The sequence below is a fragment of the Rhododendron vialii genome, chromosome 7a (assembly GCF_030253575.1).
Source record: "Rhododendron vialii isolate Sample 1 chromosome 7a, ASM3025357v1".
Taxonomy (NCBI): domain Eukaryota; kingdom Viridiplantae; phylum Streptophyta; class Magnoliopsida; order Ericales; family Ericaceae; genus Rhododendron; species Rhododendron vialii.
Genome location: NC_080563.1, coordinates 35,736,802 through 35,760,377, shown reverse-complemented (window position 1 = coordinate 35,760,377; position 23,576 = coordinate 35,736,802). Strand labels below are relative to the sequence as shown.

General features: G+C 41.0%; 1 protein-coding gene and 1 pseudogene across 1 annotated transcript; both read left to right on the top strand.

Moving 5' to 3' along the window:
- The first annotated feature begins 4,488 nt into the window (after nt 1-4,488).
- Nucleotides 4,489-6,384, top strand: LOC131332957 (ATP synthase subunit alpha, mitochondrial-like; annotated as a pseudogene).
- On the top strand, nt 6,351-10,388 carry LOC131332143 (MDIS1-interacting receptor like kinase 2-like). Its single transcript, XM_058366223.1, has 2 exons — nt 6,351-8,864; nt 9,877-10,388. Exons 1-2 carry the CDS (start codon nt 6,443-6,445, stop codon nt 10,281-10,283), a joined length of 2,829 nt encoding a protein of 942 aa, XP_058222206.1. The 5' UTR covers nt 6,351-6,442; the 3' UTR covers nt 10,284-10,388.
- The last annotated feature ends 13,188 nt before the right edge of the window (nt 10,389-23,576 follow it).

Sequence of the window (23,576 nt, the reverse complement as noted above, 5' to 3'; positions counted from 1 at the left end):
TGGATCTTGTACGTCGCATAATTGATTTTGTTGAATTTTTTTTGTCCTTTTTATTTGACTTTTCGTCAATATTAAGTATTTACCGTGTTTCTCATTCGTTGGAGGAAGAAAACTCAAGATAATTTCTTTTTTAATCGGAGAAAGAATACAAGAGTATGAATTATGACATAGCCAAAAATATTTATCATATTTATATTTTTTGAGCTCAAAGGACATGCACCTTTGCAATCAATCAAATATAAGGACAAATGTGTTACATAACCATTACTAAAATACTCTTTCTAAAAAAATAGTGAAAGTTCACTGATAACAAAAAATTAGTGAAAGTGCCTAAAACCTTAGGGTACTTTATGAAAGTGTCTAAAACCTTAAGGTATCCTCTGAAAGTGCCTAAATCATTAAAATCATATGATAGGAAAATGCATTCTAAAAAACTTTAAAGTGTTTAAACCTTAGGGTACCCTACCGTAAGGTAGATAGAACGGTTAGGTCCCGTTCCGCTAAGGTACTTATTTTTTCGTTTTACGAGACATAACATTCTTTCACAATAAATACTTTATTTGTGTTGGTGGAAGACACCCTAAAAATGGTTTCCAGAGGCCTTCGAGTTTTGTAGGTTAAAATTATAGGGGTCCAGAGTCACGCAGAGGAGGGAAAGAGAGTGTCCATAAATTCAACATGGCTATTAGTCCCGGGGGTGAAAGTCAAATATGAACGTCCAATAGCCTATTGGAAATGGCATCTATTATCCTTTGTGGAGGGTATTTCAATGGTCAATTCGTGGGAATAACAATCAAATGAAATTCGTGCATTTTAGGAAAAATATTGGGAAATAATTTTGCAACTCTCTTTTTTATTAACCCCACTTTTCTGTAAGTATATTTTCGTACAAAAAATACACCTACAGAAAAGTGACGTTAACAAAAAAAAAAGTGACAAAATTAGCAACTTAAATATTCTCTCATCGTAGCAAAGTTGACAAATGTATAGCGAAGACTTGGGAAGTACGTCAAGGAAAGCAAATAACACTATAAGAAAAAAGAAAAAAGAAAAGATGAAAACCTTCAGCATTTTGTATCGAGGGCAAATTATGGATTATCTCTCTATAGTTTGGTCGTTTGGCAGATGACCCTCTTGTATTTTATTAATGACCAAATCGCCTCCCTATGCTGTTGAAGTAAAGTGCAATCATAACTCCGTTAACAGTAAAGTTGAACTAACTATAATACCCTTGTATCTTATTCCTCTTCTTTTTCCCTTTGTCTTTTCTTGGCAAAATAAAAAATAAAAAAATTGACTAAGTTTTTTACAGTACGCCTAATTTTTTTTCTTAAAAACATATTTATCCGACTGTAGTTAACTTTCAACCCAAATTTACTTGCACACATACATGTAAATACATCCTTGGGCCCGCTGTCGTTGTGCTGCGTTTCGTGGCGAGGCTCTTGGGCCTGCCTCAAATGAGCTGGCTCCCACATCGGGAGTTTGGGTTTGTGTGTGTGTGTGTGTGTTTAAAGGGTTCACTCTACCTCTCACTAGTCAGCAATTGCCTAGGTGAGTTTGATAGGTGAAATTACCCTCTTACCCTCCCTCAAAATACATGTAAATACGTAACAATCATAATCAACATCCCCAAAGCATAATCAATTGCTAAGTATTTTTCACCACAAACACCTGATACAACCTCGCCCATCGCCGGCCGATCCCATTCAACTCCGTCAGCCCCTAATTGCAGAATGCATTACCACCAGTTAAATACTCCAACCTATTGAATCGAAAAAGAAACAGAAAGCAATCCAAAACTCCCCAATTCAAAACTTAAACCCCTAATATCGTAAATATTCAGAAATCCAAATTTTTATGCGAAACCCTCCAAATATATAGGATTTGGAAAACTATTGTACCCGAGTTTGAGGGAGGAGAAGATGAAGTTGGGTGGGCTGACAATTAAAGATGAGGATGAGAACGGGATCCAATTGCGTCGGCGTCTTTGGAGTTGAGAATTTCCACCTCCGTCGTTGCATTTGAGAATCGTCGGCGTGGGAGTTATCCATTGGCCGAGACAGCTTGATATGAAAGCTGGGTTCAGCGGTGCGTCGGGGTCCGCGTCGAAGTTAATTGGGGCAAACCGCCGGCGGGTAGAAAGAGAAGGAAATATTATGTTCCTTTTACAGTTGGTTAAGGAAACAGATTAAAAAAGGAAGCCGGTGGTTCGTGGGAGTAAACCACTGAAATGGATAGAGGCTTGCGTATGTTTAAGGAAGAAGATGAAGAGAAGGATAGTCAGATCTGGCTTTGTTCGGTTGCCAATTTAGTTTTAGTTTTGTTTTCAATCATTATCTTATATATTTCTCCAATAATTACCTTATATCTCTAATTATTAATTTCATTTTTCTTTCTATCTCTCTCCAATCATTACCCCTATCTCCAATCATTACCCTATTTCTTTTTCCACCCACTACCAAAACTAAACTAAACTAAACTACCAACCAAATACAACCAGTATATTTTCCGCTTGACCAAAAAAAAAGAAGAGAAGGATAGTATAGTCCTTTTACAATTAGTTTTGACTTTTCTTATTACTATTTTTCTTTCCCAATTTCAACACATGCATGTGTAATCTACTCTCTGTTAACTTAGACGGCAAAGCTAACCGTTGAACTTTACTCCAAAAACATAAGGAGGTGATTTGGTCATTAGTGAAACACAGGGAGGTTATCTGCCAAACAACCAAATCATAATGAGGTAATCCGTACTTTGCACTTGTATCAATAACTATAACATGCTCCATAACATTGTGCAAATCTAATTAAAGCCACAAAAAAGCAATTTTGTTTCTGATTATTCCAAAAAAAAAAAAAAAATGAAGCTTGAAATAAATCACGTATGAGACATAAAAATAATGGAGCGGTAGTCTGAAAACGAACGATAGCATATAGCAAAGATTGAGAGTAGGAGTGAATGGTCCAACTGTAGAATTATGTGATTTAAGTTCTGACATCCAACACAGAGTTGTGCATTATACATAATCTTGTTAGTAGAGAAAAGCATTATCCCTTTAATGTATTGTCGATCTCTTTTTATAACAAATTTATACTCCTATACCCTAACATTTGCTAGGGAGAAAGAGAGAAATGTCAAATAAGATGTACAATCAGGGGGTGTTTGGGAGCATGTAATAGAATTTTTTTGGTTTTCATATTGAATAAGAATCTGTATAGTGTTTGAATTTATAATGAGAATCAAAAAGCTCATCCGGGAGTAATAATTCTTGAATTCTTAATTCTCTGGTTCATTTCTCAGAATGTATTGTACAGTTCTATAATTTGCTCCAAAACATGTAAAATGCATTTCTCATAATCCAAAAGCACACTATAGTATCTCAGCTCCCAAACAGGCCCTCAGTTTACTCGACCCATTTGCTAAGAAAAGAAAAGAAAGAGGTACGAAATTATTGCATGCCAAAGATGGAGTAGAAGGTGTGCCATTTTCTTCATCTAGAGACATTCCACTTTATGGCTCCGTTTGTTTCGATGTAAAATGTTTTTTACAAAAAAAAATTTAAAATTTTATTTTTCGGTGCTTGATTGGCACTTGAAAATATTTTCAAAAATCAACAAAATAGTATAGAGAGAGAGGAGGGCTTAAACGGTGGAGAGATTTGAGATAATTGGAATTGAACGTGGGTCAGGACTGACGATCGAAAAAACTAAGCAGTGACAATTGCAGTAGAAGGTAGCGAGTTAATTTCGAAAAATAACTTACGAAATATTTAAGGGTAAGTCATTTTCATTCAATTGATAGAAAATGTTTTACATGTAAAACGTTTTCCTTATTTTATACACAACCAATAACATCAAAAAATAGGTAAAATATTTTACGTCTAAACAAACGGATACTATATGTTTTTGATTTGGTTTGGGCCATTTACGCTAGAAAATGCATAAAAAGGTAGACAGCTTCACATGGCTTAGGTTGTACTCTGCGATGAATTTCGGGATGGAAATTGACAGATCTTCTTGTACTCCTGCACAACAATAATCAACCACCATTTGTATAAAATTTTAGGGTTGCAAATGATTCGAGTCAAGCCGAGATTTGTCGAGTTCGAGCTCGGCTAGTTTACTAAATGAGCAAAAAACTTGAGCTCGAGCTTGGCTCAAGCCTTAACAAGCCGAGCTCTTAACGAGCTCAACCTAATCATTTGCTAAACGAGCCTCTTTAATCGAACCAAACTGACCTTTTGTCGAACGAGCCGACCTCAACTCGGCTCGTTTACTAAATGAGTCGAAAACTCGAGATTGAGCTCGGCTTATTTACTAAACGATCTGAGTCAAGCACTAACGAGCAAAGCTGTGCCGAGCTCGCGAGTTGCTCGGTTCATTTGCAGCCCTATTAGTATTTGGTCAAAATAGCTTTGTGTCCATGAAATCGGGGACCTTGTAGGGCGCTTCCTTGTAGAGCACTAATGAAATAAATGGTTTAGATATGTTTGTTAACTTCTACCGGTAAGAGTGTTTCAATGAATCTCAATCATTGACTGTCAAAATGGATGGTCCGGATCCATCCTACAGAGTGCACTACAGGAAGTGCCCTACAGTGTCCTCTGTTCCTATGTCCATTCGTCGTAAGAGACTATAAAAAAAGTTAATATTTGATGTTTTTTCTTTTGTTCCGTGCATCGAACATACACTACGCTGATACTCTAATCGAGGAAACGTACAAATAAAACAATGACCCCAGAGGGCCCAGACTCTATTGATATAGCGTTACTGAGTTAAAACGAAATAGTAGAATCAATTCAAGAGTCAAAACTCAGATTTAGTCTCTCCAACGTTGACCCATTTCAAGATTTAAATTTAAAATTTGGGCAAAACCCAAAAAACCCCTCTCCAATCTTTAATCTAAATCCTTCCCCATTCTGGATTTTACCCTTTTTTTTTTCTTAAATAAATTTGTGACAACCCAAGTCTCTCCCCATTTTTTTCCCTCAACATTCCAACAGCTCTTTTTTATATTCAAATGGCTCCTCCCATGCCATTTTGGATATCTGCAAAACTCTCTCTCTCTCTCTCTCTCTCTCTCTCTCTCTCATGGCCGCTGCTGCCAGAACGAATCTGTCACTTTTTACTTCAAATCAAATTTGTTCCCTTCTATTATTTACATTATTGCTATTGAATACTTAAAAAATAATATATTTGGATAATAGATCATTTTGCCATTGGAGTAAGCCTGATCCAAAATGGATTTTAACCCAAATTTGGATAAAATTTTGGGTCAAGGCTGGAGATGTTCTTAGAACTCCAAATTTGGGTTTCCGTTGTCCAAAGAAGAGAGACAGTTGGATAGTAAGGGACTGAGGGGAAGAGAAGAAGGAAGAGAACATTATGGGGGAAAAAGAAGAGGGGGGGGGGGGGGGGGGGGGGGTGGGTGGTGGGGGACCCACCACTCAGCGCTCTCTCCCTCTCCCATTCTAAAACTTGGTCCTAAAAGACTTTTTTTTTTTTATAACCCGATATTTAGGTCAGCTTGTGGGCACTTCAACTCATTTCGAAACTCTAAAGTTGACGACCGGACAAACCTCCAGTGGTCCCAAGCTTTTGAATGTTTGACTTTCATGAGATTTAGACATGGAACCTCATAAAGAACAAGCACTTACTTGCTTTATTATGATGAGATCGGTCGAGTGGTCTCCGTTGGAGATGGGATTGCACGTGTTTATGGATTGAATGAGATTCAAGCCGGGGAAATGGTGGAATTTGCTAGCGGTGTGAAAGGAATAGCCTTGAACCTTGAGAATGAGAATGTTGGGATTGTTCTCTTTGGCAGTGATACTGTTATTAAAGAAGGAGATCTTGTAAAACGCACTGGTTCTATTGTGGATGTTCCCGGGGGAAAGGCTATGCTAGGGTGTGTGGTCGACGGGTTGGGAGTGCCTATTGATGGAAGAGGGTCTCTAGGTGATCACGAGCGAAGACGTGTCGAAGTGAATGCGCTCGGGATTATTGAACGTAAATCTGTGCACGAGCCTATGCAAACAGGGTTAAAAGCGGTGGATAGCCTGGTTCCTATAGGCCGTGGTCAACGAGAACTGATAATCGGGGACTGACAAACTGAAAAACCGCTATTGCTATTGATACCATATCAAACCAAAAGCAAATGAACTCAAGGGCCACCTCAGAGAGTGAGACATTGTATTGTGTCTATGTAGCAATTGGGCAGAAACGCTCAACTGTGGCACAATTAGTTCAAATTCTTTCCGAAGCGAATGCTTTGGAATATTCCATTCTTGTAGCAGCCACTGCTTTGGATCCTGCTCCTCTGCAATTTCTGGCCCCATATTCTGGCTGTGCCATGATCCTAAAAGAGCTACAGTTGACTTGAAACCAAACACACCCCCAATCTCCAAATACATAAGTGCTCACTCAATACTTCACATCTAATGAATCAAAACACAAGCAAAACCATAATGGTATCCTCCTTCAAAAAATCACTCCTCTTTCTATTTCTTGATTTCTTCCCTATTTTCTTCACTACCCCCTCCTCTGCTTTCAACAGCAATGAAGAAGCTGCTACATCACTTCTCAAATGGAAATCCACCCTTCAATATACCAACGTAACCAACCCAAGTTCCCCACCTCTCCTTTCCTGGAAACCTGATCCCAAAAACTCCTCTTCATCACCATGTCAATGGCAAGGAATTACGTGCAATGAGCGCAAAATGGTCATCGATATAAACCTCAGGAAATTTGGCATAAAGGGTAAGCTTTCGAATTTCGATTTCTCGTCGTTGACTCACTTGCAGGGTCTTGACCTGAAAGACAACTCCTTTTACGGAACCATTCCTTCCTCCATAAGTAACCTTTCCGAACTCAGTTTCCTATCTCTGTCAAGAAATCAATTCCACGGACCAATCCCGAGTTCGATTGGTCTCCTCGGGAACTTGAGCGTTGTGCTTCTCTTTTCAAACTATCTTTCGGGAACCATTCCTCCCTTGATAGGGAACTTGACAAGGCTCACCTACTTGAGGTTACACTATAATGAAATTTCTGGCTCCGTCCCTGCTGAAATCAGAAAGCTAAGCTCTCTCGTCCTGCTAACGTTATTTACAAACAAACTCAGTGGCAATCTTCCTCTAGAAATGAACAATCTCACACAAATGAAGAGACTTTTTATCGGTGAAAACAATTTCAGTGGCCATTTACCACAAGAATTGTGCCTTGGTGGATCACTTGAGAAGTTTACTGCACAAGGCAACCAATTTTCTGGTACAATCCCACAAACCATGAAAAACTGCACCAAGCTGATGAGACTTAGGCTTGAGAAGAATCGGCTGACAGGAAACATAGCAGAAGATTTCGGTGTAAACCCAAGATTAGAGTACATTGATCTGAGTCATAACGATTTTTATGGCCAACTTTCTTGGGACTGGGGGCGGTTACAAAACTTGACGAAACTAAGCATTTCCAATACTCGAGTGTCCGGAGAGATACCGACTGAGCTTGCAGAAGCACAAAAATTACAAGAAATCGACCTCTCATCGAATCACATCACCGGAGTTATTCCAAAGGAATTGGTGGATTTGGCCTCGTTGCGCGTCCTTTTCTTAGACAACAACAAACTTTCAGGCAACATTCCTGTAGGGAATGGGATGCTCTATAGCAACCTCGAAAGGCTTGACCTCGCGACTAACAATTTAACGGGATCAATTCCATCGCAACTGAGGAATTGCTTGAGACTGAGAGACTTGAATCTGAGCCACAACAAATTAACGGGAGGTCTTCCATTTGAGATTGGCAATTTGCACTCTCTTGAAAATCTCGATCTCTGTCGAAACCTACTGGTGGGAGAGATACCACCACAGATTGGAGATATGCTTCGGTTGGAAACGTTGAATCTCTCCCACAATGAGCTTCGTGGCCGCATTCCACCCTCTTTTGATGGATTGCTAAGCTTGACGTATGTTGATTTGTCCTACAATCAGTTGGAGGGTCCTATTCCTAACTTGAAAGCCTTTCGCGAAGCTCCAGGGGAGGCATTTGCAAACAACAAAAACTTGTGTGGAAACGCCCCCGGTTTGAAGATTTGCCCTTTGACAAGTAGGAGCAAAGTTGATGGCAAGAAGCACAACTTAGTACTGATTCTAAGCATAATAATTCCTTTTTTAATTGTTCTAGTTGTAATTCTTATAGTTTTCTATCTTCGACGAGGAAGAGCAAGGCATGCAGGAACCGAAGTGAGCGTAGAAATCAGATCAAGGCAAGAAGAGTACAATTTGTTTGCTATCTGGAGCTACGATGGCAAATTGGTGTACGAAACCATAATCGAATCGACAGAAGAATTCAACTTGAAATACTGCATTGGAGAGGGAGCAACAGGGCGAGTTTATAGAGCTGAGCTGCCAAACGGCCCGGTTGTGGCAGTGAAGAAACTTCACTTGTGGCAAGATAGTGAAGCAGCAACAGACTTGAGATGTTTCACGGCTGAGATTCGTACATTGGCACAAGTAAGACACCGAAACATTGTGAAGCTTTATGGGTACTGCTTCCACACACGACACTCGTTCTTGGTTTACGAGTTCTTAGAGCGGGGAAGCTTGGGAGCGATACTCAGGAACAATGAACAGGCAGTAGAATTCGGATGGATTGAGAGGGTAAATGTTGTTAAAGGCGTGGCGAATGCTTTATCATACATGCACCATGACTGCTCGCCTCCTTTGGTTCATCGAGACGTATCGAGCAAAAACATTTTGCTGGATTTAGAGTATGAGGCCCACGTCTCGGACTTTGGCACGGCTAGGCTTTTGAAGCCTGATTCCTCTAACTGGACCTCATTTGCTGGGACATTTGGATATACTGCACCAGGTAAACTTCTAAGATAGTTTATTTTTATCCAAATTTTTAAGTCTATTTTTTGTGGTTTCCATTTGGTGCTTGTTGGATTTGGAGGTTCCGTTAGTTCAACTATTCTATGCAGCACGGACACTTTGGGAAGTCACATATCCGTATCGGACACTTGCTAGACACAAATACTCTCCGGACATTTGTTCGACGTATATATGTGTAGGAAAAACACCCATGATATACGAATATGAAACAGTAAAGAATCAAGACACAGAATTTACGTGGTTTCCAAAAAACCGGGTACGTCCATGGGAGCAAGAGCGATAGTTGTTTCTTATTATCACTGAATAGGGTTTACATAGAGTATTTATAGCTCCCTCTATTCCTAACCCTAATCTGTGTACATGGCCTTTGCTTTTCCAAAAATGTCCCTACAATCGCTCCGCTCCGCTTCACTCCACTAATTCCGCTACGCTCTGTCAACTGGCCTCTTTCTAGAACTCCTTAGTATCTCTTCATATATAATGTATGAGCCACAAGTTCTAACAATATGTTACGTATTTACATTAGAGCTTATTTGTTTATTTTTTACAATGCTTCCCTGAGCATGTCATGTACTCCAATTAATCTAACTTGTCCTTCCTGAAGATTCTCCAGTTTGATCTAATACCGAAAGGAACACGATATTAGACGTACGTCTTACACAGACACTCATATTAATGTGTTAGCTCCATTCACACCGGCTCCACAAACAACGGTGCGACCATTTGTGTTGGTTGTGAGTGCAATTGGCCGGCAATTGAATCCCCAAAATGTTTTACCTAACGTTAATATGTTATTTTCGTGTGCTCAGCTTGCAAAAATAGATTTCAAAGCCCTATCCTTCCAAAGTTATAACCTCCTTACAGAACTTGAATGATAAGTGATCGATACTCCTATGTAGGAAAGTGCAATTTGAACATCGATGCGCGGAAGAACGGGCAATTTTAGTTAGTCTATTTGTGTCTCTACTTCTTTTTTTTTGTTTTTACAGAGCTTGCTTACACAATGGAAGTGAACGAGAAATGTGACGTTTATAGTTTTGGAGTGGTAACATTGGAAGTGATCTTGGGAGGTCATCCGGGTGCCTTCATCTCATTTCTATCATCGTCATCACCAAACTCTGCCAATCACATATTGTTGAAGGATGTCATGGACCAACGTCTCTTGCCTCCAACGGATCAAGTTGCCCAACAAGTAGTTTCTACCATGAAACTTGCATTCAAATGCTTGAGCTCCAGTCCGCAATCTCGGCCATCCATGAACCAAGTTTCCAAAGAGCTGTCGCAATCTCAACCATCCATGAACCAAGTTTCCAAAGAGCTATCGACTCAAAAGCACCTTCTGGCCGAGTCGTTCCTCTCGGTAACGTTAGGGCAACTATTCAATCTGGAACACTAAACTTTGCAATAAAAGGCTACTGTTAGTAGAAGCTGTAGAAACTCTTCCAAGTATTTTCTCTAACTACGCAGAGAATAAGTGACTCTCAGGGAATCTACGGAAATATATCCATGTAATAATAATGTAGCCACATATCCATGTAATAATAATGTAGCCAAGAGTAGGCCCATGGATGTTTGTAAGTATTATGTTTGTATGCTTGCTAGGAAGGTTAGTTATATTAGCAAGAGAGATACATATTCACGACGGACCATGAATAAATTCTTTACGGAGGAATGAATCGCGACCTCCCAAAACACTTTTGGACAGTCACGATACACCTGTGTAAAATCTTATTCATGGAGCTTCATGAATAAGATTTTCTCTATTAGCAAATCGGAATACGAGTTTCCTGCATGATGACGTCATGTTTTGTTGAATCTATTCTCATTAAGCTTTCCAGTGGACCATCCAACTATGCAAATACCCACAACAACCAGAAGCTAGTTAACTACAAAAAAAAAAAAAAAACTTCTGGAGTTCAATTTTGTTTGGATGAAGACTTAGGTAGCAATCGTTAAATCTTGGTCGGGTTGTGGAAATTTTCAACAAAATTATTGCGACGTGAATTGACATAGCACATATTTCTCTCCATTTCTAAAATTTACCAAGAAGTTATACGGTGGTTAGGTCACATGTAAACAAAAATTTCGTATATAACATTCCAATGGGATACCACAATATGGGCCATGGGCAGAAAACTATTCTGAGTAACACTTTAGCATCAAACAAATGTTTGGGAAACGCCCATTGAAAAGAAAAGCCCAACAGAGTCCAGAATTTGCAACAGGGCATTATAACCAGGAACAGAAGGGAGGGCGGATTAACCCGGGCGATTGCCCTACCGACGTTTCAAATTTTTATTAGGACTATAGTGTAGTTTTCTTCTGAAAAATTTAAAATCATACAGGTTCGCCCAGCCAATGAAGTTTTTGAAAACTCGATCATGCGCCCAACCAAGGCTTCTGCGAAAACTTGTGTTACTATTAGCAGTAGTTTTATTTTTTTAATATTTTTTTTCCTTCTTATATACTCCCCTCCGTCCCAAATTCTTTGTCCAGTCCGCAAAACGGAGTGTTAAAAATAATGGAATTTTTTCAAAAAAAAATTCCAATTTTTTTCACAAATTAAAAATTCTTATTGATATCTAGTAAGTTGTTGAAAAACTTTTGATTTTTTCTTGCAAAAATTGTATTATTTTTAACACTCCGTTTTGCGGACCGGACAAAGAATTTGGGACGAAGGGAGTAGTAGATCACAGGGATGCAAAATATGTATATAGTTGTAATTATAGACGATATCCTAGTTACTCAATACACTAATCGATACTATATGTGTGTGTGTATATGTGTTTGTATATGTATATATATATATATATATATATATATATATATATATATATATATATATATATATATATATATATACCAATCTTTGTTACATTTTTTAGATTTTTACCTTTAAGTACAGAAAAAATGAAATTAATTCTCATTAAGGAGAGATAGAATACTTAATTACCACTAGGTCCACTTTTACAAAAATACATTTACCATTAATGGAAGTATTACCCTAGGATTTTATGGTTTAGGATATCCTAGGGTTTAGGGTACCCTATGATTTATGTTTAGGAGCTTTCATGTGCGTACCCTAAAATCTTAGGGTACCCTAGGGTTTTAGGATTTTAGAGTACTCTAGGGTTTTATGGTTTAGGATACTAGGGTTTAGGGTACCCTATGATTTATGTTTAGGAGCTTTCATAGAGTATTGGGATTTAGGTTTAGGCACTTAAATAGGGTTTTTAGGGTGCACTTTCTTATTATAGGGTTTTAGTAGTTTAGGCACTTATAGGGTACCCTAAGAGTTTAGGCATTTTCATAGGGTACTCTAGGGTTTTGGTACTTTTAGAGTTTAGGGTTTTAGGCACTTTTATAAGATTTTAGAGTTAGGATTTTAGGCACTTTCACAGCAATATGCACAAGATACTAATGTGGCACCGTTAATGTGATTCTAATGCCCTTCGTTTTAGATGATATACAGCTTCGAGTTACTATCTCCGTCCCAATTTAGTTGTCACTTTTTGGAGTTTGTGCCACTTTTCAATTGATTATATCTTGTAATTTATAATGTTTTAAGTGATTTTGAAAACATTGTATTATAGAACAAATCGAGATTTATCAAACAAGATCCATATTGGATATAAAATTCATTACCAATTTAAAGAAATAACTAGTTTTTTTATCCGGTTAAAATAGAACTGAGACAAGTAAATTGGGACGGAGGTTGTACTAAAATACTGTGCTTGATGGCAAAAGGCAAAAAAAATAAATTCCTAAAAACAAAATGGTAGTAGTTGCTGAATTGAAGACCAATTGGGGTCATTGGACCCACGGATTCGGATTTTGAGTCACCAACCTTAAATGCTAAGTCTTGGGCGTTGGATGGTTAGTACAGTCTTCCAATTGTATTGGTCAGTGAATAAGCCCTTCGTATCAAAATGACTTGGGCATGCAAGACTTTTGATCCAAAATATCTCCAAAGACTCCGGACGTACTTTCTTGGAATACTCTCTCTCTGAGCCTGTCACGACCCTGACCCGCCCCTTGAGGTCTTAATCATGACAAATGCCAGTGATTTCTCACTAAGACCAAATCACAAATCAAATATCACCTAAACAAGTGATAATCAAAAGGGGCTAAAACATAACAGCGGAAGCAAAAGTCAACTTTTATTAATAACAAACCAAAGTCTTACATAGGTTTTACAAACCAAAAGGTAAACCTCTCAGAGCTGCGCTTACTTACAAACTCAAAAGCTAAACAAACCATATACAGATCTAAGTGTCTACAAGCATAACTTCCTTTTACAAGTTTCCAAAAATACACACATCCCAAAAGTAAACACCACCCCACCCTACGCATCGTTTCCTGAAAGGTGGAAAAGAAAATCCATAAGCCAAAGCTCGTGTGAATGATTAATACATAACTCACATGCCTTCCATGGACAATGCAAAATAATTTGATAGAATTTCAAAACAAAAACTCAAATCCATAGGCCAAATATAATGCACATTCCGCTATTCAAAATTCAAAAGCTACTAGGCGTCCCCGGTAGTGGATAAGCCAGACGTCTAGGCATTATCCCAAAACACACACCAACCTCAAACACCCTTGCTAGCCATTAAGCCGTCCCCTAGCAAGACCGGACGTTGGGAATGCCATTAAATAGATTCACAAATATTTTACAAATAGGTCCACCTTTCATTGGTATCCATGGAGTACACAATTTATAAAACATGTTTAAATAAGCACGATAAGGAAAACAAGTTCAAAACCATGTGATTTAGGTATTAAATCACTCACCTCGATCCACGTGTCACCCGAACCTCCTAAAATAATTAGGCAATGAAAACACAATTAGAAACTATTAAACATGCATAAATATAACTTAAATGAGGTCCTAAACACATTTGAGAACAATTGAAGAAGTTAGATACCTAGCCTAGTGAAAACAGTTGCAGTTCTAACTTCAACTTAAAATCTGTTTTTGCACAGGAATAACTAAGATACAATCTTCATGCATTTTTTTAGGTCTATGAGTCTAGTTTCAAAATCAGAATCGGATCGCAATATCATTGCCCGAGCTGAAAAATATGACCGTTTCCGTAAAGTGCGACGATGCTGTCAGCACTGCAGATACCAGAACAGCAGGTCGGTTAACGATTTTTAACTCCTTCCACATTTTGAGTTAGGTTCTGAAAATTTTACACAATAAAGAAGACACATACAGGCATTTACAGTAAAAATATCAAGGTCGGGAAGTTGGTGAGAAAAATCCCTCAATAACATGGCAGATTCGATTCTGCTGAAGCTCTAAATTGCCTACCCACAACCTGGACGAATTTCTGAAGTAAAACCCTAAAATTCACATCAAAACTCATACAAAAACTTCACAAAACATCAGTAAACTTGAACATACTCATGGGCTACCTCAAATATACCAAATTCATGAATTACACAAACTTTAAACATGTAAATTTCTAGGAATTGAAAGGAGGTTCATGGGTTCTTAAGATTTCAACCAATAACCCAAATGCTACTTGAACTCAATTATCTAAAGCATGTATTCAGCAATTAGAACATAGAATTTAACATAAGAAACATGAAATTAAGTATAAGAGAGGCTTGAATTACCAGATTAGCACTTCAATTCAACTCAAATAGAACAAGCCCTAGGTTTCTCTCCTTTTTCCCCTTTCTCCTTCTTCTTCCAGTCATCTCTTTCTCCCTCTCTCTCTCTCTATACGTGTGATGAGGATGGAAAATGTTACACGTTTCCTTCATTTTAAAGGATCATAAGAAAAACTATCATGTGTAGGTGTGACCTATAACCACCTATGTTCCATTTCCTAATAAACTAGTAAAATAAAGCCAAAATCACATAATTAACATCAAGTTCAACACATACTTAAATTCTAAACACAATTAAAAGTCGGGGTATTACAGAGCCTAAGCCTATACGAGGTAATTCGTGTTGTTTGGCCCAATAAGTCAAATAACTTATTTTAATGTCAAAAAAAAATTGGTTTATTGATTTATTTTTATTTAAAAAATTTAGATTTCGATCTTAATTTTGTACTTTTTAAATTTTCTTCATCATGACAAAGTAATAATTCATAAAAAATTCACGAAAAATTAATAAAGCGAAATTTTTTGAATAAAAACAAATAAATAAGCCATTTGGCTTATTAGGCCAAACAACCCAACCTATGAGCTATGTCACGAAGGGGCGGCAAGCGAAGAATCACTAATCTGTACTTTTGTACGTTCTCTGTCACTTTTGGGGATAAGGAAATTTCCTTTACTAAAAATTGGAATGTAGAATCCATCGATAACAAACCTATTGTTATAATGAAAGTGCGGAAAGTAGAAGCACCCCTGGAAGACTTTACGCATGGTAATGAAACTTTAAGTAAAGCACAAAGATTTGGTGGTTGTGGACCTTGAATTCAGACATAAAAACCTTCAAAGAGAATAAGATATAATTCGTTCACCTAAACGTACAGGAGGGGTTCGATTCATTTAGAACGGCGAACAATCTCAGTCGAGTCAAGCAGTGAACTTTTCCATTTTGATATGACAGGTTAACAAGCTTTTAAAAATTGTACTAGCATTCGTTCTGATCCCAGACTTCAGTCGAGCCGATCACGAACTGACGTACAAAGACGTTGTTTGAGATATAACCTGTTGGTGAGCGACTTCGTCATATATATGCCTTCCAACTTCAACCAAATACCTGCTGCTGAAGTTTCTTCTTCCACCTAGCAAAGAACATCATCTGTCAGGCTCAACTGAATAGAACTCAGAGCTTTGGCATCCGTATCATCCCAATCTTCCTCTTTGATCCCAGAACTAACTTTGCCAAACAAAGCCTTGTGCAATCCTTGTTGGGTTAATAGAGTCTTCATCTTTACTCTCCAATGCTGCTCTACCCATCAAACTTCACAATCTTGAATTTAGCTGCCATAACCGCAATCGGAAACGACACCCCACTTGAGGCTCTGATATCAGTTTGTTGTAACGGAACGCTTTGAATGCAAGCTAAGAACGAGAAAGAGAAAACTAAACAAAAAATCACAAGAAACACAAGATATACGTGGTTCTCCAAGATGGGTATGTCCACGGGCAAGAAGAGCCGACTGTGATCCCTTCAACTCTAGAAAAGCCTCAATATGAGAGAGGCCACCCAAATGATAATTCTAAGAAGTCCCCCAAGTCCCCTATTTATAATACGATGCAAAAACAGGAATTACATAATGAACCAATATAGGACAAACTAATTCTAGGCATTCCCAACAAATTGCCAACAAGTTATACCACTAACATAACATTCTGCACAACAATGTGGATAACAAATCGCGTGTGCACTTTCTTATTATAGGGTTTTAGCAGTTTAGGCATTTATAGGGTACCCTAGGAGTTTAGGCATTTTCATAGAGTATCCTGGGGTTTAGGTACTTTTAGAGTTTAGGGTTTTAGGCACTTTTATAAGATTTTAGAAATAGAATTTTAGGCACTTTCACAGCAATATGCACAGGATACTAATGTGGCACCGTTAATGTGATTCTAATGCCCTTCGTTTTAGATGATATACGGCTTCAAGTTACGAGTACCAAAATACTGTGCTTGATGGCAAAAGGCAAAAAAAAAAAATTCCTAAAAACGAAATTGTAGTAGTCGCTGAATTGAAGACCAATTGGGGTCATTGGACCCACGGACTCGGATTTTGAGTCACCAAACTTAAATGCTAAGACTTGGGCGTTGGATGGTTAGTACGATCTTCCAATTGTATTGGTCAATGAATAAGCCCTTCGTATCAAAATGACTTGGGCATGCAAGACTTTTGATCCAAAATATCTCCAAAGACTCCGGACGTACTTTCTTGGAATACTCTCTCTCTAAGCCTAAGCCTATATGGGGTAATTCGTGTTGTTTGGCCTAATAAGTCAAATAATTTATTTTAATATCAAAAAAAATTGATTTATTGATTTATTTTTATTTTTATTCAAAAAATTTAGATTTCGATCGTAATTTTGTACTTTTTAAATTTTCCTCATCATGACAAAGTAAAAATTTATAAAAAATTCACGAAAAATTAATAAAGCAAATTTTTTTAAATAAAAACAAATAAATAAAGCCATTTGGCTTATTAGGCCAAACAACCCAACCTATGAGCTATGTCACCAAGGGGCGGCAAGTGAAGAATCACTAATCTGTACTTTTGTACGTTCTCTGTCACTTTTGGGGATAAGGAAATTTCCTTTCCTAAAAATTGGAATGTAGAATCCATCGATAACAAACCTATTGTTATAATGAAAGTGCGAAAAGTAGAAGTACCCCTGGAAGACTTTACGTATGGTAATGAAACTTTAAGTAAAGCACAAAGATTTGGTTGTTGTGGACCTTGAATTCAGACATAAAAACCTTCAAAGAGAATAAGATATAATTCGTTCACCTAAACGTACAGGAGGGGTTCGATTCATTTAGAACGGCGAACAAGCTAAGTCGAGTCAAGCAGTGAATTTTTCCATTTTGCTATGACAGGTTAACAAGCTTTAAAAAATCGAACTGAATGGAGAACATTAACCGGCTTTAAGATGTGTTCCAGCCTGACATATTTAGAAACCGAGTCAAACACGGATTAAACTCGAGTCATTTTGCTATGACAGGTTGACAAGCTTTAAAAAATTGAACTGAATGGAGAACATTAACCGGCTTTAAGATGTGTTCTAGCCTGACATATTTAGAAACCGAGTCAAACACGGATTAAACTCGAGTAAGTTGTGTAGGGGTTCGATTCGACGGGACCTTGACCTGAATTAGTATCCCTCTTCCGCTGGTCCGTTCCCCTGCCTCTGGACCTGCAACAAGTCACTAGGGCTATGGAAGCCCAGTGACCCTCCGACGATCAAGTTAGATGTAAGGAGAGAGATTTAGATATAGGGTTAGGGTTAGGGAAGAATGGCATACCTCTTTAGGTTAGAGTCCCTTTGTATTTATAGACCTAGGTTTACTTGGCCTCCAAGGTAGCGCGTGAAGGATACGCTCGGGTAACCGCCTCGGATGACATCACAGATGACGCACCGGATAAGGCGGTTACGAAGAACATGGCCAGACCTGGCCTGGGTGATCCTATCTGCCACGTATCGCTCTTGGTCCCTTTTTGGTACGCTATACTCCTTCCAGAGACCTTAACGGAATGCTTGCTTCGGTAATAACCCAAAGTATTAACAGGAGACTCGATACCGAACGAGATAGAAGGATATACGCTGTGGCCCGCCTGTACAGTCCCTTAGACCGAACCGATATGAGACCTATATGGACGACGGTCTGGCAAGGTTATCGAGACCATAACCGAAGCTTCCACAATAGCCCTTCAAGCCCCTAGAGCTTTGCACCCCTGCTTCAGGGTCTTGAACCCATCGCATGAAACATCAGGCCTTAATTGATTTTTCTTTTAGAGAACTACCGGAGAGAGCGCCTGCCTCGGTAGATCCCGCTCAACCTGCGCCAGTGATGAGAGCCACGTGTCAGCAGTTGCCGAGGTCTCAGAATAAAAAGGCTATCTCGGGACGTGCCATGTTAGTTGATTGGTACGAAACGTCGCTTCGGCGACACGCATCATTACGCCTATGGTCTGGATATCCGGCGCCTGTCCTCGGTGCAGAGCCCCCCCTGATACTGGCCGTCCGATGATAACACGCGTAGAAGATCTGACGGTTCGGTGCACGACACTTCGTTTCCCGCGCAGCCTTCCATCTCTCCCATTATAAATAGGAAAGACAGAGGTAAGGCGACTACTTTCCCTCTGCCTTTGAAGACGAACCGCCGCCACCGTCCGTTTCCAGCTTTCAATCGTGATCTTACGTAGTTCAGCCGCAGATTTCATCACGAAATTGTGGTATGTTGATCCTTTCGACTGAAACTTCATATTTTGATCATTTTTTAGAAGTTTTTCGTCATTTTAGTTGTGCATTAGCAACGGACCACATTCCGCCGCCTCTGGTCTGTGGCGGCGCAGGGAATCTCCGGCGCTGTTCTTGCTTCGCCCGAGGTCCATATTCTTCCCGAGCCCTAAATTCTTCCCGAGGCCTATATTCAACCCGAGACTATAGGAATAGCTCTGGACCTCTGAGGCCCTGACCGAGGAAGAAGGTCTTGGTGAGAGGCGAAGAGAACGGGCTCCGAGGAGAGATGACCATGTTTACCAATGAACTTCCCTGAGCACATAGCTAACGGGTTTTTACACATTCTTTTCCTTGCTAGGTAGGAGCGAATGGTCATCGAACTCTCCTCGGACAGTTCAAGTAGCTCGATTTCTTCCGCCACTTTCGAGGAATTCTTTGAAGAGATCCGCTCCCAAGCCTTAAACCGAACTCCGATTGACCTTATTGAACCCTTCGATCCTTCGAGAACCCCGCAGAGGATAACCACTTTCGATCCAAGTATGACAGAGACCCCCAGCACTTCGGGCCACGGGCCAGGGCCATTCGCCGACGCCCCAGAAGAGGTTCGGGGACGGAGGAGGCCAATGAGGCCCTGTCCCTACCGGAACCAGTATTTTGATGGCACTTCGGCCGCCTACGCAGAATTCAAACGGGTCTATAGCATTCCTCCCGATGTTGAGGTTCGCCTTCTGCCGAACAACGACCTCAGAGATCTCCCACACCGAGAAGGGGCGCTGATCTTTCCTTTAATGGCGATTACCGAAGGGGGAGTTAGATTTCCCCTCCACCAATTCGTCCGGCGAGTCCTTCAGACCCTCAACCTTACCTCCTCCCAGCTTACGATAAATTCGTACCGAATCATAACCAGCATCATAGAGCTGAGAAGGCAGTACAATCTGACCTTCGGGCTGGAAGAGCTTTTTGGGGTGTACCTGTTAGGAGTCAATCGTGAGCATGAGAGGTACTACCTGTCTTGCCGAACAGGGTACGATATGTTCCTAATCGACCATCTACCCGACTCAGAGGAGTGGGCGAGTATATACATTTCGGTGATCGGGAACTTCATGTTCGGTCCCGGGGAGAAAGTGGACACTACCACCACGGTTCGGTTCGACAACGGATCCCCTGGTCGGTAAAAATTTAACTTCGATACATCTGATACATTTGTCATCTTACAGTATTTTGCATGTATTGACTGGTAATTTATTCATGCAGCTGAGGGTGTCGTGCAGACACTTCGGGAAAGAGCCGTTCGGGCGCATATCACAGCCGCCTTTGCAATCCCAATAACCAGCCGCTACGCTCCTGATTTACTCGGTTACGTTGCCTCTTATACCAGCTTTTTGAAGAAGAAGCCGAGGCAACAAGGTGTTCCAAGGGCAGGCCGAGGACGTGGCCGAGGAGGGAGAGCTGGAAGAGGTGAAGGAAGAGTGGGAAGAGGAGAAAGGAGGGTAGGGAGAGAGCCCGAAGCCGAGGGAAGCACGTCCGCGCCTCGTGGAGTCATTCGTGAGGAGATTGACCGAGAGACGTCGAAAAGAACCAGTTTGAGCGCTGAAATGTCGGGCCGAGGCATTCGCGAGGTGTTGAATTTGAGACGCCGAAGGTCGAGGGGGCGAGGCCACGGCTCTACTACCGGCACGCCCGGAGCAGGAACTTCGAGGGCGCCTCCCGCTTCCCCTCATGAGCCCCCGGAGAAAAGACCACGGTTTGAGGACCGAGGGGATGGTCGAGGAGGAGGCCAGGAAACCATTGAAATCCCCGAGGAGAAGGAGCAGGCCGGAGGAGCCGGGAATGCCGGGGAGGAGGGTGGCGAATGGGTTAACCCAAGGGAGCTCCCCTGGGCTCCAGAGTTCCGCCACTTTGTTGGTCGGCAGATACATCATGCCGACAGCGTAAAGAACCTCGGGGTTGCGTTTGGGATGCTGAGGGGAAGCATACTCCTAAGGGACACCCGGGCTGTTAATGGTTTAACCTAAGATTTAACCGTCAAAATAGCGCAGGCCCTCTTCACTGTAAGTCACATTTCTTTGACCCATTTGATTTGAATGTTGGAATTTGATCGTTTTTAATTTGTGTTGGTAGGCCGGCGCTCGGGCGCTCATGGTGAATGACCGATGCAAGGCACAAGAGCAGAAAATGGAAATGCTGAAGAAAACCATTGCTCAGAAAGAGGACGACCTGAAGGTGGCGAGGGAGACTTGTGACCTCTATCTGGCCGACTTTCAGAGGTGCGACCGGGAACGGGTGGCTGCTGAGGGGAGGGCCACAAAAGCTGAAGAGGACGCTAACACCTTGAGGGTTGCTGGAGCCCGGGAGGTTGAATTTGCTAAGAACAAAGGCTACGATGAAGGCTGGGATGCAGCCGGAGTAGAATATAAGAAACAAGTCCGGGAAATAGAAGCCGAGCTCTACAGAGACCGGTTCTTGGACGGGCTTCGGTACAGGCACGAAGCCTTGATTAGCAAGCTTACTCTGCCAGAGGGTTCTGAGCTTCGAACCGTGCCTGAGCCCCCTCCTGAAGAGCTCGTGCTACCAGAGGAGGAAAACGAGCAGGTGCCGAACCCAGAGCCCCGATCGTCCGAGAAGCAAGTTGACCCAAGCGCCCCTGTTCCTTGATGATGCATAGGAACTTTACCTCTCAACTCTAAAAAAACACTTCAATCTTTTGTTTGAGTAGTCAGTTGACTGGACGGCTCCGGACATTTGGAGTTTGCCGTACCAGGGTTTGTAAATGTTTAATATCGAAGCAGTAACTTTTTTTCTTTATGGTTTGTTGCTGAAACCCATAATACTTTGTGAGTGAATGCTTTCTTTTCTTGAATGTTTATCTTTGAAATGCTTGTATGATTGGTTTGCTCCTTGGGTTATGATGCCCCTGCTTCGGTGAGACTTGAAAAGGTCGTAGAAACAAGTTTAACCGAAGCGTTAATCGAAGAGTTTTGTCAAGAAAAAAAAGATGTTTAATCAAGAAAGTGATTTGATCCGAAGCCCCTGCTTCTAGGAAGGTCGGTAGGGACCGAATCAAAAGCAATTATTTAATGAATTTTGGGTTTGTACGCTCGTTTGTTTAATGAAAATAAGTCTAGCGAGTAAATGCGAGATGATATTACTGCTTAGGGATGTAGGCCGGAGTCACGAAGGGGTATGGCTTCTGCCATAGGTTCGGGACGCAGCGAGTCCGAGCAGTGGGAAACTTTTGGTGGATCGGTATAAGGGGCTCGGGAGGAGACCAAGTATCCTTAAAGCGAGTGACCAGAAATCTAGACAACCGAAGAGGCCTGGGCGACTTGGTGGGAATTTTGTCCGAGGGTATCACCTATGGGAGAACAATATCCCTGAAGTCGGTATAAAATGGTCCGGGCAAGAACGGACCGAATGTAAGTAATTTAAACAACAAAGGGTACGAATAGTGCCAAAGAGAATTCTCATTCAAACTTGTTGGAGTGCTGTCAATTCATAACATAATTGTCTTCGAAACTTTAAAAGAAAATGCAACATAATAAAGATTAATTGGGCTTCGGTAACCGAGCACTATCCGTAGAACTTCTTCAAGTTGTTTGCATTCCATGTTTTAGCAATGGGGGAACCATCCAACTTCTCCAATTTGTAGTTTCCTGATCCGAGGTGCTTGAGAACTCGGTAGGGGCCCTCCCAATTGGGCATCAGCTTTCGCTTTTTGGATTTCTCCACCACCTTTTTCCAAACGAGATCGTCAGGCTTGAACGACCTAAGGCGGACGCTTTGGTTGTAACCTTTTGTAACCTCCTGTTGGTATGATGCGAGCTTGATCCTTGCGTTGTCACGTTCTTCTTTGGCTAAGTTGAGGTCCGAAGCAATGCTGTTGTTGTTGATCAACTCATCGAAGTTTTCTGTACGCATTGTTGGGAGTCCGACTTGGAGAGGGATGACCGCCTCCATTCCAAATGCTAAGGAGAAAGGAGTGCGACCAGTGGATCGCCGAGGAGTAGTACGGTAGCCCCAGAGTACTCGGGGTAGTTATTCGGCTCACTTTCCCCGGCATGACTCGAGTCGTCGCTTGAGTCCAGATGAAATTGCCTTGTTTGCAGCCTCGGCCTATCCGTTACCCTGGGGGTAAGTCGGAGTGGATGTGTCCTATTGATGCCGTACTCATCTAATAGGGCTCGGTATTTCTGACCAATAAATTGCCTTCCGTTGTCTGTAATAATGGCGAAAGGGACACCGAAGCGTGAAATGATATTTCGCCAAACGAAACGAATGACGTATGTTTCTTCAATAGTTACCAAAGGTTCGGCCTCGACCCACTTTGAGAAATAGTCTGTGGCGGTTAGGAGGAACTTAAATCCTCTTGGGGCAACGGGGAGCTTACCGACAATATCCATGCCCCATTGGGAAAAAGGCCAAGGGCTTGTGAGGGGACTAAGATCTCGAGCTGGCTGGTGGATGATAAGGGCAAACATTTGGCATTTCTTGCAGCGTTTGACGAACTCTTCAGAATCCTTCTTCATTGTCGACCACCAATATCCTTAGGAAATGGCTCGGTGAGCGAGGGACCGACCGCCAGAGTGGCAACCGTTGTCGCCGAAGTGGAGCTCTTCAATGATGCCCTGTACTTGGTGTGGGTGTGCAACCAGTAGATATGGACCGGTAAATGATCTTCGGTAGAGCTTCCCGTTTGGATTGAGCCAAAAGAGAGCAGCCTTGTTTCGGACTTGGTGAGCCTCCTTTTTGTCAGTGGGAAGGGAATCATCTCGGAGGTAAAGGACAATTTC

Bases quoted from the DNA above. Each gene is read 5' to 3' on its own strand.
- LOC131332143 (XM_058366223.1), top strand. From the start codon at position 6,443: ATGAATCAAAACACAAGCAAAACCATAATGGTATCCTCCTTCAAAAAA. The intron at 8,865-9,876 runs GTAAACTTCTAA...TTGTTTTTACAG, and splicing joins ATTTGGATATACTGCACCAG to AGCTTGCTTACACAATGGAA.